The 17089-nt window shown below is 38.9% G+C and overlaps 1 protein-coding gene across 3 annotated transcripts in view; it reads right to left on the bottom strand.

Annotated features, from left to right (window-relative positions):
• The window catches only part of LOC106873895 (kinesin-II 95 kDa subunit), an 81095-nt gene that overhangs the window by 52850 nt on the left and 11156 nt on the right, over positions 1–17089 (bottom strand). For all 3 annotated transcript variants that reach the window (XM_014921421.3, XM_052969706.2, XM_014921422.3), the window contains exons 3-4: positions 15028–15107; positions 732–839 (exon numbers count right to left, since the gene is read on the bottom strand). In XM_014921421.3, the coding sequence (XP_014776907.1) occupies positions 732–839; positions 15028–15107 (188 nt within the window). The remainder of the gene's footprint in view (positions 1–731; positions 840–15027; positions 15108–17089) is intronic.

The following is a 17089-nucleotide window of genomic DNA, read 5'->3' as shown; positions in this document are numbered from 1 at the left end:
TGTAGTGGGTGTTTTACGTGCCACTCAGGCGGTACTGGCGACAGCCACGCTCGAAATGGTGTATTTTACGTGCCACCTGCACAGGAGCCAGTCCATCGGCACTGGCAACGATCTCGCTCGAATGTCTTTTCACGTGCCAGGGAGGCGACATTGGTAACGAGCAACGGCCACGCTCGAAATGGTGTATTTTACGTGTTACCTGCATAGGGGCCTTGCTTGAATGTCTTTTCACGTACCACTGGCAACAAAATGTCTTTCACAGTTCAGGTTTACACTTGTAAGACCAGAGTTAAAATCTCACTGCTATTGACTTTGCTTTACTATATGAAAGGTTCATAAAACAAATATCAGCTATATTTGTTTTTTATCAACAATTTAACAAACTAATTTTCTTACCCTACAAAAATTTACCTTGTGTCTAGTCAAGTGAAATAAATACTTAGAATGATAATAAGACTACCTCCATGTTACCATGATTAAATGTTTGTACAGTTAAGTTAGAAGTAGAATTAAATTCTGCAATGAGAACTAAGCTATTGGTAATACAAACATTCCCTAATGGATACAGTTCTGAGCTTCAGTGTAAATGTTTGAAAGTCTGGAATGAAAAGAAAAGGTGGTTTCCTAAATTCCTTAATAAATTTATTACGACCAAGTCTTATCTCGATGCTCACTAGAAACATTAGACATTTCATAAAACATTTAACACATTTAACATCATTACTACTCACGTCCAGTCATAGACAGAATCAAATGTGAATGTCCGATGCACATCCCCAGGAACAGATTTTGGGTTTCTGATTTCAATGACTCCCCTGTTGGGGTACATGTCAACAACTCTGCAATAAAACAGTAAATAAGAAACCTTAATATCACTGAATAAATAATAATAAAAGGCAAATTAAAAAAAAAATCTAAAACAAAAAAAAAACTGAAGAGGTTTTAAAAAAGTTGAGAAGGGATTTTCAGATTATCCAAAATGTTGCAAAAATTCATTGGAAGAGAAGCCATATGCATCCATAAAGGGCACTAGGTATAAGGGACCAGAGTTGAAGAATTTAATTTTCAGAATACCACAGAAAGACTGGAAAGGAAAAAAAGTGTCAAGAGAAATAAAAAAAATGCACAACAATATGTTGTGAATTTGTATGTGGTGTGTGGTCTGCACCACTAAATGATATGCTGTTGGAGTTTAGTGCAGATAAAGCTCTCCCCCACCTCAAATATTCCAATTAAATACATACTTTAAAGTATGAAACTTAACCAATAATGATGGGGATGGTGGTTGCATGGATTGGAGAGAATTCTTTGGAACAGATGTTTTATGGTTGGAGGTCTTTCTTGTCACCAACCCTTACCTGTTACCAAGAAAGTTGATATTCCCCCATGACTGGATGGAAGATTGCAAATGAAGGATACTGCCTGAACGTTGTGACACTTGCTCACAACCAGGGCTGTGGAGTCGGAGTCGGAAACAATTAAGGGGATTAAGGGGTAGCTGGAGTTGGAGTCAGTAAAACTATACTGACTCCAACTTGCAATATCTTTATTCTTTAATATAAGTCAGTTATAACATATAGGCCTACTCAAAGCACAAGTGTGTGCATATGCTTTATGAAATATGTAGATCACAATCACTTAATTACATAAAGAGGAGTCAGAGTCGAAGGTACTAATAGTAGAGGAGTCAGAGTCGAAGTATTTTGTTTCGATTCCACAGCCCTGACAGTCATGACAAGGAGACACAAACACATACAAAGATATATAAATGCACTCAACAGGTTTTGTTCAGTTTCTGTCAACAAATTCACTCACAAGGCTTTGCACAACTTGAGGCTATAGTAGAAGAGACATGCCCAAGAAGCCTTGCAGTGGGACTAATTGCAAAACCATGTGATTGAAAAGCAATATTCTATATCTATCTCCCACCAGCATTATAATGTGTTCCTAACAAAAATACTTTACTCAACTATCTTGTTAATTTAATTGTATATGCCACAGGGAGGTGGGGTTAAAGTGAGACTGTAACTGAAGAGTGTCTGGCTGAGTCGAAACAATTGACAAACATGAACTATGACTTTTCTGCAAGATTTATGGTACCACCAAGAGTTAATCCTCTTGTACAGAGTTATAGTGAAGCGATACAAACTGTTCTACCAAGAGCTTGGCTCTATATCAATTTGGTTAGCTGCCACTTTCACTAGCATAATAAGATAGCATTAAATAATGATATTTCATTGGTCTGGTCATAAAGCACCAAATTTATAGATATAGAAAAAATGGGGAAATGTGAGATGGCTGCATGATTAAGATATTTACTTGGTTTTGGGTTCACTTCCACCGAGTGGCACCTTGGGCAAGTGTCTTCTACTATAGTCTTGGACTGACCAAAGCCTGTGGGTAGATATGGCAGATGGAAACTGAAAGAATCCCACTGATTGTGTGTGTGTGTGTGTGTGTGTGTGTGTGTGTGTGTGTGTGTGTGTGTGTGTGTGCACACATGGTTGTGTCACCTTGTCATGATATTTTGTGATAGATGAAAATGAGCATCACCATCACACAAGTGCTGTGATTCATTTGCAATATTCCAAGTAAACATGTCTGACTATGGGGGAAATATCACCTTGCTTGGAAACAGGAGAGTGTTGGCAACAAGAAGGGCATCTGGCTGTAAAAAAACCTGCCTCAAGCAAGAGTGGAAAAATGGATGTTAAGATGATGAGGACAATGATGATGGCGATGATGAATCATCTACACTGGTCACAGTTAAGGCTGCATGATTAAGAAGTTTGTTTTGAAATTGTATGGTTCTGGATTCAATTCCACTGCACAACACTTTGGACAAGGTTTGTTCTGCCCTAGTTTTGGGTTAACCAAGATCTAATTGAAACTTGGCAGATGGCAAACTGTGTGAAAGCCACTGAAAGAACTGCTCCTTTTCACATAATCCAGTTTAACACCATCACCTGGTCCTAAGGTGTCTTTAACCCTTTAGCGTTCAGCAGGTTAAATGCAATGCCTATTTACGCACATTGTTTCAAATTAATCATGCATTATCTCATAGCTTTGAGATTTCAATGATGTGATTGTTTATTTTTAGAATGACATTATAGGGTAGGTGTGAAAGGCTGGATCTGGCTGGTTTGAACATAGAACAGGTAGAATGCTTGGGCTGGACATGGTCAGTTTAAATGCTAAAGGGTTAAAAAAGTACACTCTGCTGCAAGTAGTTGGGCCACAGTCTCCAGACTGAAAATAACTTTCTCCTCCCCTTTTACAAGTCTTGGAGGTCCTACAAAGGCACTGACTTTCACAGGTGCTGACTTTTCTCTCCTCTAATTAGAAAATATATATAAAAAAAGCTTTTGTGTTATGAAGTGAAATAAAATGAGTTACAGTATTGACCAAACAGGCAGCCACTGTTCCACATTCTATTCTTTGCCAGTACCACACAAAAATATCTAACTCACAAATGCCTCATAAGCATCATGAGGAGGTAAGTTTACTTCTGCCAAAATGAAGAGAAAGAGACTACTATCTACAATACAGACCTGTATTTTATCAGTTAATATCTATTGCAGTTAAACATCTTTGTCAGAAATACAGTGAAGTGATGCAAACACCATCAACCTAACCTAATGTTCAATCAGTAGGCTGGCACCTTATCAATTTGGCCAGCAGCCACTTTCATTAACAGATTCAGATAGGAATCAAAAACAGGGACAGTGAAGCTATCACATCAAGCCTTGTTAATTGTGTTGAGTAGTTTACTTCAAATTCATGTCAATTAGCTGTCACATAAGAAAAAAAAAATAAAATAAAAAACAAACAATAGAGATAAATATAGCATTTCATTTTCTAATTATCAATTTCACTAATGAGGTAACTCAGGTTTGGAAGATTCCATTTCAAAAAAAAAAAAAAGAAAAGAAAAGAAAGAAAAAGAAAAATGACCTTAGTGGTTCCCTAGGTAAGTGTCTTCCACTATAGCCCTGGGCAGACCAACATCTTGTGAGTGAATTTAGTAGACAGAAACTGTGTGGAAGCCTGTTGTATATATGTATGTGTCTGTGTTTGTCTCAACCACCATTGCTAACTTGTGTTGATTTGTTTACATCCCTGAAACTTTGGAGTTTAACAAAAGAAGCCAACAGAAAGAGTACCAGTCTTAAAATTAAGTACTGAGATTGACTTGTTCAATGAAACCCTTTAAGGTAGTGCTCCAGCATGATCACAGTCCAATGACAGAAACAAGTGAAAGATAAAAGAAAGATTTAAATATTTTACATTTACCTTCTGCCTGCTCACTACCCAATTTGTCAGACTGAATGACATTGCTGGGTAAATTTGGATAATAGCTGGAGTTGTTGTTTAGCCCAGGACATTCCTAACATTAAGCAGATTTATGATCAAAAAGTGTTTTAACCATGACAATCCGAACGTTTTTTTCTTTTAAGATATATACCTAGGAGAGTATTATCCAATGTGTCTTCCATTTTAAAATAGAAGAGTGAGATTCCAGGAACAGCTGGTTGTTACTTCTAGTAGGTTGACTGACTGCACATAGGCTTGCATTAGTTGGAAATATTGGACAAATTGCTTTATGAATGGATCTCACACAATTTCTTGAACATCCATATTTCTCAGTCATATATATATATATATATATATATATATATATATTATATTATATTGGTTTCAGATTTTTGGCACAAGGCCAGCAATTTCAGGGAAGAGGGTACATCAATTACATTGGCCCCAGTACTCAACAGGTACTCATTTTATTGATCCCACATGGTTGAAAGACGAAGTCAACCTTGTTTGTTTTCCATGCATGCATGGGTAGGACAGTTGACAGGAGCCAGCCAGGTAGAAGACTACTCCAAGCTGCTGTGCTTGTTTTGGCAGGGTTTTTATGGCTGGATGCCCTTCCTAACACCGATCACTCCACAGAGTAGACTGAGTGCTTTTTACATGGCACCAGCACAGGCAAGGTCAATCTTGGCATGATTTTTACAGCTGAATGTCCTTCCAAATGCCAATCACTTACAGTGTGGACTGGATGCTTTTTACCAGCACTAGCAGGGTTATCAAGTAACTTGCAAGACAAAGAATTTTGAGAGGGGAGGGGGCATTGGAGGTGATCTTGCATCAGATGATGAAAGGTTAAAGGGTGACAGAGAAACAGAAACAGATGTCTTGCTATAGAGGAGGTACATGGTCAGCCAGCCAACTTGAGAGAGAGAGAGAGAGAGAGAGAGAGAGAGAGAGAGAGAGAGAGAGGGTGTACAAGAAAGAGAGAAACAGTTGTACTGATGTAAAGGAGAAACTTGGTTGCCTAGCCAGAGGGAAAAACAAGAGAAGGAGAGAGAGAGAGAGAGAGTGGTCAAGAATGTAAGCAGAAACAGGTGTGCAGCTGTAGAGGAGATACATGACTACCCAGCCAGAGGGAAGAGCAAGGACGAGAGAGAGAGTGAGAAAAAGCAAAATATATATAAAATATGTTAACCATCCAAAATAGGACATTGCACTAAATGATGCATTCACTCTCATTTACTATTTTTCTGCATTAGTTGCAAGTTCAAATCCCTCTCTCTCTCTCTGGCAAGTTGGTTGACTGGCTGACCATGTACCTCCTCTATAGCAATTCATCAATCCCGAAAGGATGAAAGGCAAAGTCGATCTCGGCAGAATTTGAACTCTGAATGTAAAAAGTACCAGTTGTGTACTTGGGTCGATCTAATCGACTGGCCCCTTCCCCCAAAATTTCGGGGATTGTGCCTAGAGTAGAAAAGAATAAACTGGGCCTAAATCTTGCTATCTTTCAGATAATCTTGTCTGCATGTTGCAATTTCATGGTCTGGCTAGCAGCTCCAATCCTAGAGATGAATGGTGGATGATGGAGCCATTTTGCAGATATTTATTAGTGACAGAAGCAGTATTACTACTTAGAGGTAATATTTATCCCCACTTAAGAAGAAACTTTACTGCAATACCATCTAAACTATGCCAGCATGGAAAACAGACACTAAATAATGAGGATGTTGACGATGGCCTTTGGTGCATAATGTGCTCATTTATATCACTATAAACAGAACATATACATTTATTTTGTAGATAGTGTAGCCAAGAGGTTCTCATGTCAAAAAATAGTTGGAGTCTTTGTTGATGTTAAGTGCAACAACAAAGTATCAAACTAAATGTTTATTTTTAATATTTAACTTCATCCTTCATCATCATTATGGCTAAATTATATTGCAGTAAACTCTGACATTTATCACTCAGAGGTAAATACCAGTAATACACTGATGCCAAGTTAAATGACTGTACATCTTGCCCAAAAAAACTCCCAAACAAACAAAACAAAAAAACCCCAAAGTAGACATGCACCTAGTTGCCAAAAAAAGAATAAAAAAGAATCAATATTCCTCATTCAGATTAGCTTTTTAAAGTCATGGTGGGTGGTTGGGAGAATATTAACTTCAAGAAATACAGTATTGATTTTAATCAAGCAGTTGTAAAAATTTGAGCCTGTGCAGGCAACAAGACTTTTCTATCAATGCAAAAGCTAATTACTCGAACACACTCTGTAAGGTAAATAGTCATTCCTTTTCCTCACCCATTTAACAAGTTTGAAATTCCTAATTTGGCTAAACTAAAGTGACACCTTCAAGGCTACAACAGGTTTGACAGCATATTTCACACTTTTTTTTTAATTACGTTTACATTGACTCAATATCCAATTTCATAAAAGAATGATGCAGTCAATTGGAGCAACTGGTCATCAATTTAATCAGTCCAAGAAAAATACAAAGCAAAGTTGAGCTTGGTGGAATTTGAATACAGAAAGTTAAAACATGGAACTAAATGCTGTACTGCATTGTTTTTTTGTTTTGTTTTAGATGCTGATCTTGTTTAGCTTAAAATTAACTGTGACTAAGAATTATGATCAATGTATTCCAGCTATGACCATCCTATCGATTTTTTTTAAAGATGGAGTGGCTGTGTGGTAAGTAGCTTGCTTACCAACCACATGGTCTCGGGTTCATTCCCACTGTGTGGCACCTTGGGCAAGTGTCTTCTACTATAGCCTCGGGTTGATCAAAGCCTTGTGAGTGGATTTGGTCGATGGAAACTGAAAGAAGCCCATCGTATATATATATATATATATATATATATATATATATATATATATATATATATGTATGTGTATATGCTTGTGTGTCTGTGTTTGTCCCCCCCAACATCGCTTGACAACTGATGGTGGTGTGTTTACATCCTTGTAACTTAGCGGTTTGGCAAAAGAGACTGATAGAGTAAGTACTAGGCTTACAAAGAATAAGTCCTGGGGTCGATTTGCTCGACTAAAAGGCGGTGCTCCAGCATGGCCACAGACAAATGACTGAAACAAGTAAAAGAGTAAAGAGTATGTGAGTGATTTGAGGGGAATTATTTCTAGCAGGTTAAGCAATAATGTGGAGGGTCCTTGATTGTGTGTACTTAGTCTAATGCTTAAGGGTTTCACTGTCTTTACCATTATATGGAAGTAAAGTCTTATTGCCATTTCTCTGGTCAATGACATAGATTAAAGATTTCCAATGCATTTGAAATTCAAGACTTCGGTTCCTAATCAGTCATTTTCATCATCACTTTGATTCTCTTTTACTCACTGACCACAACATAACTGTCAGGGATATTGTTGTTGGCACTCCGTCGCTTACGACGTCGAGAGTTCCAGTTGATCCAATCAACAGAACAGCTTGCTCGTGAAATTAACGTGCAAGTGGCTGAGCACTCCACAGACACGTGTACCATTTAACGTAGTTCTCGAGGATATTCAGCATGAAGGTTTTAGTGAAATAAATTGACACTGGTATGAATCTTTTATGTTTGGTTCCACTTTTTGAAATTTAAAAAATTAAGTAGAAATTTTCAAATTTGGTGGTCAGGGCTTAATTCACTTTAAGAAAATCTTTTAAAGAGAGTTAGAGAGGTTTAAAGTTTGATAATTTTTATCCAGTCAAAAAACAGAATTTGGAAGCTGAACTTGAAACCAACTTTTTAACCATAGAACCATATCTGTACCTATACTCTTTACTCTCTTTTACCTTTTTTACATATTTCAGAAAAGAAAAAAAAAAACCCACTACTTATTGCTACATTAAAGTTAAAATTGCCAGACAGATGCTAGCATAAGGTGAAGATTTCAAACTCTGCAATAATCACTGTTGTGCCTCTAGTTCAAGTGTGTTCTTTACCATCTCATAAAATTTAGCTAAATATAGTACATAGTTAGCACTCAGTCAATAATTAAGTTGCAAGTTTAAGGAAAGACATAAGCTCTTTTAAGATGAAGTGTTAGACCAAGAGTTTTCCTTTTTTTTTTTTTCTTAAACAACACTTGTCTCAGCTTGTTCAACAACAAATCAAGTGGCAGCATAATTAATATCAGTCTTACTAGTTGACACATAAGCAAGTCAGGCCGACCTTGTTAGTGTTTACAGCTACAAGGGATCCGCTGTTAGTTTCACTGAGAAGCATTCAGTTATTCAATCAACTGAATGTCTGTTCAACTCTATAATCTATGCAACAGGCTACACACAGTTTCCAGGCTAAGGCAGGACTGTGTGGTTTAGAAGTTCACTTCAGAACACTACATGGTTACAGGTTTGGTTCCACCGTGTGCATGCTGTCAGCTGATGTTCTCTTTTATAGCCTAAGATTGATCGATACTTTCTAATGAAATTGGTAGATGGAAACTAAAGAAGCCTAGTGTGTGCGTGTGTATGCACATGAATAGAGATATAGTGCCACATAAAAAGCATCGGTGATAGTGCCACATAAAAAGCACCGGTTATGGTGCCACATAAAAAAACACCCAGTATACTCTGTAAAGAGGTTGGTGTTAGGAAGGGCTACCAACTGTAGAAACCAAGCCAAAACAGAGTATGGAACCTAGTGAGGTCCCTGGCATTGCCAACTCCTGTGAAGCTGTCCAACATATGCCAGTATGAAAAATGGATGTATGATGAGAATATGTATATAAATATATATATATATATATATATATATATACACATATTTCGTTTTTGGATTTGGTTTGCAAGATTCTTTATGTGAGTTCGTGTGTTGAAGCATATTATGTTGTATCTGGGGAGAATCATTTTCTTTTTGTGCCTTATAATCTAACACACTCACAGGTAAAATTTCCACTTATTTCTTATTTTTATTTCCCTAAAATTTTCGTTGCGTCTTGCAACCTTTTCAATAGTCTTGACTATTGAAAAGGTTGCATGATGCAATGAAAATTTTAGGAAAATAAAAATAAGAAGTGGAAATTTTACCGGTGAGTGTGTCAGATTATAAGGCACAAAAAGAAAATCATTCTCCCCAGGCACAACAGCATATATACATATATATATCATCATCTTCGTTTAACGTCCGTTTTCCATGCTGGCATGGGTTGGATGGTTCGACTGGGGTCTGGAAAACCAGGAGGCTGCACCAGGCTCCAGTCTGATCTTGCAGTGTTTCTACAGCTGGATGCCCTTTCTAATGCCAACCACTCCGAGAGCGTAGTGGGTGCTTTTTTTACATGCCACCGGCATGGAAGCCAGTCAAGGTGACGCTGGCATTGGCCACGTTCAGATGATATGTTTTACATGCCACCAGCACGGGGATCACAATTACAATTTTCATTTGGTTTTGATGTACTTGACTCAATAGGTCTCCTCAAGCACGGCATGTCACCCTATGATCCAAGGTAATTTTGAGTGGGCTGATTATGCGACACTGGAATAGGTTACAGCTGTGACCTCATTTTATTTGCTGGGTCTTCTCAGTCACAGCATATCTCCAGAGGTCTCGGTCTTTCATCATTGCCTCTGTGAGGCTCAACATTCGAAGGTCATGCTTCACCACCTCATCTCATGTTTTCCTGAGTCTCCATCTACCCCGGATTCCTTCCACTGTTTGGGAGTGGCACTTCTTCACACAGCTCTCCTCATCCATCCATAGTACATGACCATACCAATGCAAACGTCTCTCTTGCACGCCACATCTGATGCTTCTTATGTCCAACATTTCTCTCAGGGCGCTTACACTCTGTCGTGTGCGCACACTGATATTATACATCCAGCGGATCATACTAGCTTCATTTCTTTCGAGCCTACGCATGTCTTCAGTAGTCATGGCCTGTGTTTCACTGCCGTGAAGCATAGCAGTTCGCACACATGCATCATACAATCTACCTTTCACTCTGAGGGGTAGAAGCTTTCTGAACTTTGCCCAGGCTATTCTTATTCTAGTGGTAACACTCTCTGAGCATCTACCCCTCACTACAGATTTGGTCACCTAGGTAGCAGAAGCTATCAGCTACTTCCAGTTTCTCCCCCTGGCATGTGATGGGATCTGTTTTCTGAGCATCTGTGGTGTTTATTGCCCCTGTGCATCTGCCACACACGAAAGCTATCTTCCAGGTTAATCTCCCTTTGATGTTGCTGCACCTCTTATGTGTCCATAGCTTACACAGGGTACATCTTATGGAGTTTCTATCTACACCTTTTCTACAGATCGAGCAGGGCCACCTACCTGAAGGGGTGTGTGATGTGTTTGCCTTCCTACTTACTAGAACTCTGGTCTTTGCAACATTGACTCTAAGGCCCTTCGATTCTAAACCTTGCTTCCACAACTGAAATTTCTTCTCTAGTTCTGGTAGTGATTCTGCTATGAGGGCCAGGCCATCAGCATAGAGGAGCTCCCAGAGGCAACCTGTCTTGAATTCCTCTGTTACTGCCTCGAGGACTATGATGAATAAGAGGGGGCTGAGGGCTAATCCTTGGTGGACCCCTACTTCAACCTGGAATTCTTCACTATACTCATTGCCAGTCCTAACCATACTAATGGCATCTCTGTATAGGGCCTGTACAACCCTTATTAAGCCCAGTTTCCACATTGCCCACCAGATAAGGGATTGGGGGACCCTGTCAAAGGCTTTCTCCAAGTCCACAAAAGCCAAGTATAGGGGTTTATCTTTGGCTAGGTATTTCTCCTGCAGTTGCCGTACCAGGAATATAGCATCAGTGGTGCTTCTACCTGGCACAAAACTGAACTGCATCTCATATAAGCAGACTCTCTCCCTAATTAGTTGGGCTATAACCCTCTCCGTAACCTTCATCACCTGATCTAGCAGTTTGATACCCCTGTAATTATTTCTATCTAAAGCATCGCCTTTACTTTTGTAGCAGTTGACTATGGTGCTGCTATGCCAGTCATTGGTATGACTCCATCATGAACTACCTGGTTGACAATATGGGTGACTAGGCCATAGCCCACACTTCCAGATGTTTTTAACATCTCTGCAGTGATTCCTGATGGGCCTGGGGCTTTTCCTGGCTTCATACCCTTAATTGCATTATCTACCAGGGAGCTGTCTATTCGGATAGCTGGTCCCTCTACTGGTTCAACATTTGGCAGGTTCTTCTCCTCCCATTCATTCTCCACGTTCAGAAGTCTTTCATAATGGCTTCTCCAAGCCTCTTTCTTTCCCAAATCATTAAAAGCAAGTGCACCATCATCCATGCGGACACATTTCTCCCCTGTGACATCACAATTTTCTCTCACACACTATCTTGCAATCTGAAATACTTCAGTTCTTTGGTTCTCACGTCGATGGACATTGGCAAACTTCTTCTTTCCTGCTTCGCCCTTTGCTATGTATACCCATCTCTCAGCCTCCCTTCTGGCAATCTGGTACAGTTCCCTGCTACCACCACTCTTCCAGGCTTTCCAGGCCTGTTTCTTTGCTCTAATGGCTATGTCTACCTTATTATTCCACCACCACGTTACTCTAAGTCTGGAAGGGACTTTGCACCATCCGCAGACATGGTCTGTGGCACTCAGTAAGCTGTCCTGTAGGAATTTCCAGCTACCTTCTATGTCCGAGGTCTGTAGCTTCTCCTCCCTCTCATCAAATTTCTTGATGAAGATGTCCCTAAATCTCTGACCATGTGAAGGGTTCTTTAGCTTCCAAATCATTCTTTCCTGGATTGGTTGCTTCTTGGCATCCTTCTGGCTTCGAGTCTAAAGTCACTAATGACTAGTCTAAGCTGGAAGGTACATTCTTCACCCGGGAGGGTCTTTGTATTTAAGAGCAACCCAGCGTCCCGCTATCTGGTGAGGATGAAATCAATCTGACTAGCAGAGTCACCTGATTGATAGGTTATCAGGTGGCTGTTTGGCTTCCAGAAGTTAGTGTTGCAGATTAAAAGGTTACATGCATCAAAGAACTCCAGTAGCCTAGTTCCCTCATCGTTTCGGGAACCAATACTATGGCCTCCGTGTATACCAGTGAAGATACTGGATTGCCGCCCAACATGCCCATTAAAATCCCCAGCTGCAGAGATGAGGTCATTGCCATACGTCTTTGAGGTAGCCTGTAGAAGGGTATCATAAAAAAATGGTCCTTCTGATCGTTTGGTAGGCTCACTTGTGGGGCATAGGCAGAGATAATTGTAGCTGTGCTGTTCTGCAGGACTAGCCTGAGTTTAAGCACTCTATTGCATACCCTGACAACCTCTACGATCTTATCCACCCATTCTCCGCAAGGAGTATGCCTACGCCCCCTACTCCATCCATGTTACCTTGCCAAAAGATTTTATACCTATGTGCCTTGCCTCTGAGGACCCTAGCTGAAGCTCCTCTCCATCTAACCTCTTGTATGCAACATACGTCGACATGCCTCCTTTCAAGTATCTCTACAATCTCACTAGACCTATCTTTCAGTGTGCCTACACTGACAGTGCCAACTCTGAAAACTGGGAAAGGAATGTGGGGTGAGGCTTGAGGAGGAGAGATGTTATTCAACACCTGAAAAGAAGAGGAAAGTTGTCGTATTCATTTTTCAGGCATGCTTCACCTGTTCTCACTTCCGACCTGACATCATTCAAACATTCAAGCGTGTTAAGATTGTTGTCCCTACTGGAGGTAGGAGTAGGTGTTAGCGGCGTTGTAATAATAAAAAAAAACAACCTAAATTTAAGTGGTGTTGCAAGTATGGATATTCCAGTGTTAGATTAAATAGGGAGTCAGCTAAACTGGTTGCGTTTGTCTAGGGAGAGGGGATTGCAGGTATGATGGAGGGTTCCACCAGTGAGTGGGGTGTTTCAGATAGAGAAAGAAAGTACATATATATATATATATAAATTCTGTATGTCTCTCACTCTTTCCTTTAGCACCTTTCATACTTTCTTTGTTCCTTCTACTTTTCTCTTTCTCGCTCTCACCCCCTCTCACATTTCTTGGCACTGCCTTCATTCTCGCACAAATTGACTCCAGGACTTATTTGTTGTAAGCCTAGTACTTATTCTATCAGTCTCTTTTGCTGAACTAAGTTATGGGGACACAAACACACACACACACACATATATATATATATATATATATATATATATATATATACAAAATGGGTGTCTTTCAGTTTCCATCTACCAAGTTCCCTCACAAGACTTTGGTCGGCCCAAGGCTATAGTAGAAGACACTTGTGCAAGATCCCACGCAGTGGGACTGAACTCAGAACCATGTAGTTAGGAAGCTTCTTACCACACAGCCACACCTGTGCCGACAGAATTACAGAATCTTTATACATGATCAAAATTTTGACAAATCTTTTGACATCTGACTACCCCATAGCAATAGAAAACAAGACTCTAATTGAAAATATCTTTTGTTCAAAAACAAAAAAATTTAGATAAATAAATAAATAAATAACAGTAAAACCAAAATAAAGTTTTTGTTCTTGAATAAATTCTGCTCTTCTTTGTTGTCTCACTAGAGAAATATAGTTCCATGTTATCATACAAACCAAAACTGCATCTTACCCAAAATTCTTCTGTTCTGCATTAACTTTGCTTTAAAGCCTCGAACCATTAGCATTATTTAATTCCCTAATTCTCATCAGCCTTTCTATTACAGCAAATGTTGCTACTGCTGCTGGTGTGCTAGTTGTTAGAGATAAAACCTTACTATGCTACATGATTAGATAAATGACTGAGAGATATAATATCAACAAACCATGATGCTTTCTGCATTTTACCAATTAATCCCTATGAGACCTGAGAATTCCCTCCACTCCTTTTATCACTGAATTCTTGAATATATATCCTATGTTCGTTATATTAGAGATAGGGTTTCTGTTATTCCAGTTAGCATTTTTTATTATCCTGACATTTCCATACTTCTTTCTTTTCACACTGATTGATGGTATGTGCCCCCAGGATATTTTAGACAAGCTTTTGCTCCAGAGTTACATGAGAATATAATCTTACAACATTCCATGCTTCTCAATTACTTGGCAAAGGAGAAAAAAAAAAGTATATCTCCAGCTCTCTGTTTTTCTATTTTCATACATCTAAATTCTAGTTTCCCACAAATCATAGTATCAGTTTTTGGATTTAATGACAGTCAAGAAATGGAAACCTTTGGCATTTATGTCTTTCCCAAAGTATTAACATAGCAAGGTCATTTTAAGCAGGAATCAAAACTGGCTGCAGAAACCCAGAAACAAAATACTGTCATAAATTAACAACGGATCATGTACTCGTCTACACTCAGTTCAATTGTTTAGCTATGTTTTTAGTAGATATTCGACCAAAGTTATTACAACTTTCCTCATTCTGCCTTTCTGTATATCTAGGATGACACTGTCCTTTCTGTTTTAAAATGTTAGCATGTGTGCTAATCAAACAACTGTTTAGACGGTTTTCATTTATTCCAGACGTCTTCTACTGTATCATCATTGAAGAAGCAGGAAATACAAGTAGATAGAATAGGAAATAGTTAGAGTACTAAATGAAATGAGAGACATATAAAACCACCAATAGCAATGCAAGTGTGCCATCTTCAACCATTGATGAATTCATTAAACAATTATCTAAAATGTACTCCAAATCAGCATAAGTTTATGTAACTTTATTTCCCATTCCAGGTGAATTCACTTGAATTTCAGGAGTTAAGTATGCTTATACTGACCTTTCATGGCCATCAGAAATTTCTTTGTCATTAATGGGGCGACAGCGCACAACAACCTTCACAGACTCCGCAGATTTGGACTGAAAGTAAACAAATTTTAAACTGACAAATGAACCAGTTCCCATTATATATAGTTTAATTAGAAAATACATTTATAATGACCTGCAGAAAAGCAGTTCAGCTGAAAATATCAAATATATATCAACAGAACAAAACTTCTTGAAAATACCAGACTTTAAAACTCATATATTACCAGCCTCTTGCTTTTACATTATAAGTGGGGTACTTATAAATGTAAAAGACATCAGGTGCGGGGAATCATAACTATCATAACCATGGTTCTAAAACAGATTTTTAGCCAAGTAAGTACGATTTTTCAGCACTTTATTTTTTTCATTGAAGATATAGATGTCATTACAAAAAAGATAAAATATGATCTTTATCTAATTAAAACACACACACACACAAAGAGAGAACTCTATATAGTATAGTCAAGTACTATCAAATTCCAGTTAGGTCTTAATTTACACAAATGACATTTATTCCATGTTCTTATAACATTAAAAGTGGTAAGTAAATCTTCCTTTCACATGGTAGATGGAACTATCATCAGACGAAGTATTACTGTGATGGAAATATTTAAGCTGTCATGCATGAATGCTATTGATGACTAAGGAATATTAGAAGGACGTTTCACATCAAACCAACAACACTTCTATAAAATGCAGTAATAATAGGCTATATATTGATCCTTATGGCTCACCCCTTGACACATTGTAACCACCATCTTTATCTCTGTCTAGCTCCACCCCGGTTACTCCCACCCACTCTTGTATAATGTAAGTAGCCATGCATCCCCTCTACAGTAAGAAATCTGTTCCTGTTTCATTTTGCGTACTTTAACCTCTCCATTATCTAACATAAAACTGCCACCCTCTCTACTGTTGTCCCACTTGGATAAAGGAGATCCAAAATCATGTAAAGTTACAAGGCAACCTCACTGGTGCTGGTGCCATGGAAAAAAAGGTCCCAGTACACTCTTTTAAGTGGTAGGCATTAGAAAGTGCATCTAGTTGTAGACACAACAGGAGCATGATGAAGTCCTCTGGCCTGTTGGATCCTATAAAACTGTCTAACTCATGTCAGCATGGATGTTAGAAGATGATGATAATGGCAATATTAACTCTCAGCAGTACACCTAGTTGGAGGTTTAGATTCTTTGTTTTATCATCAAATGCTTAAAGTTGTTATTGATGTCATGATAACTAACTAAAACGACCTCAGTGTATAGTGATTTGCATTTTAGCAATTCAAAGGAATAGTAAAAACTGATACCAATAAGATCTGATCTCTGTTGTTGTTTCTGATTTAGGCACAGGGCCAGCAAATTTTGAGTAGACAATGTCAGTTGATATCACTGCTCCTAATACTTGATTTGTAAGTTATTTTATATTGACCCAGGATGGATGGAAGGCAAAATTGGACATTAGCAGGATTTGTGCTCAGATCATCAAGTGCTATAATGATCCAGCTAATTTAGCACCCTAATGTTCTAATGATTTTGCCAATTTAGTGTCCTATATTGGCACTGTTGGCGCTCCGTCGCTCACGACGTCGAGGGTTCCAGTTGATCCGATCAACTGAACAGCCTGCTCGTGAAATTAACGTGCAAGTGGCTGAGCACTCCACAGACACGTGTACCCTTCACGTAGTTCTCGGGGATATTCAGCGTGACACAATGTGACAAGCTGACCCTTTGAATTACAGGCACAACAGAAACAGGAAGTAAGAGTGAGAGAAAGTTGTGGTGAAAGAGCACAGCAGGGTTTGCCACCATCCCCTGCCGGAGCCTCGTGGAGCTTTAGGTGTTTTCGCTCAATAAACACTCACAACGCCCGGTCTGGGAATCGAAACCGCGATCCTATGACCGCGAGTCCGCTGCCCTAATCACTGGGCCATTGCGCCTCCACCTAGTGTCCTATAAACCTGTAATTAATAACAATAATAATTATTTTACCGTGTTCTTTTTAATGTATTCTACATCAGCAAAAACAACACATAC

This window comes from Octopus bimaculoides, chromosome 7, assembly GCF_046866305.1.
Source record: "Octopus bimaculoides isolate indiv1 chromosome 7, ASM4686630v1, whole genome shotgun sequence".
Taxonomy (NCBI): domain Eukaryota; kingdom Metazoa; phylum Mollusca; class Cephalopoda; order Octopoda; family Octopodidae; genus Octopus; species Octopus bimaculoides.
The sequence above is the reverse complement of the archived record's forward strand: the minus strand, read 5'-3'. Positions and strand labels throughout refer to the sequence as shown.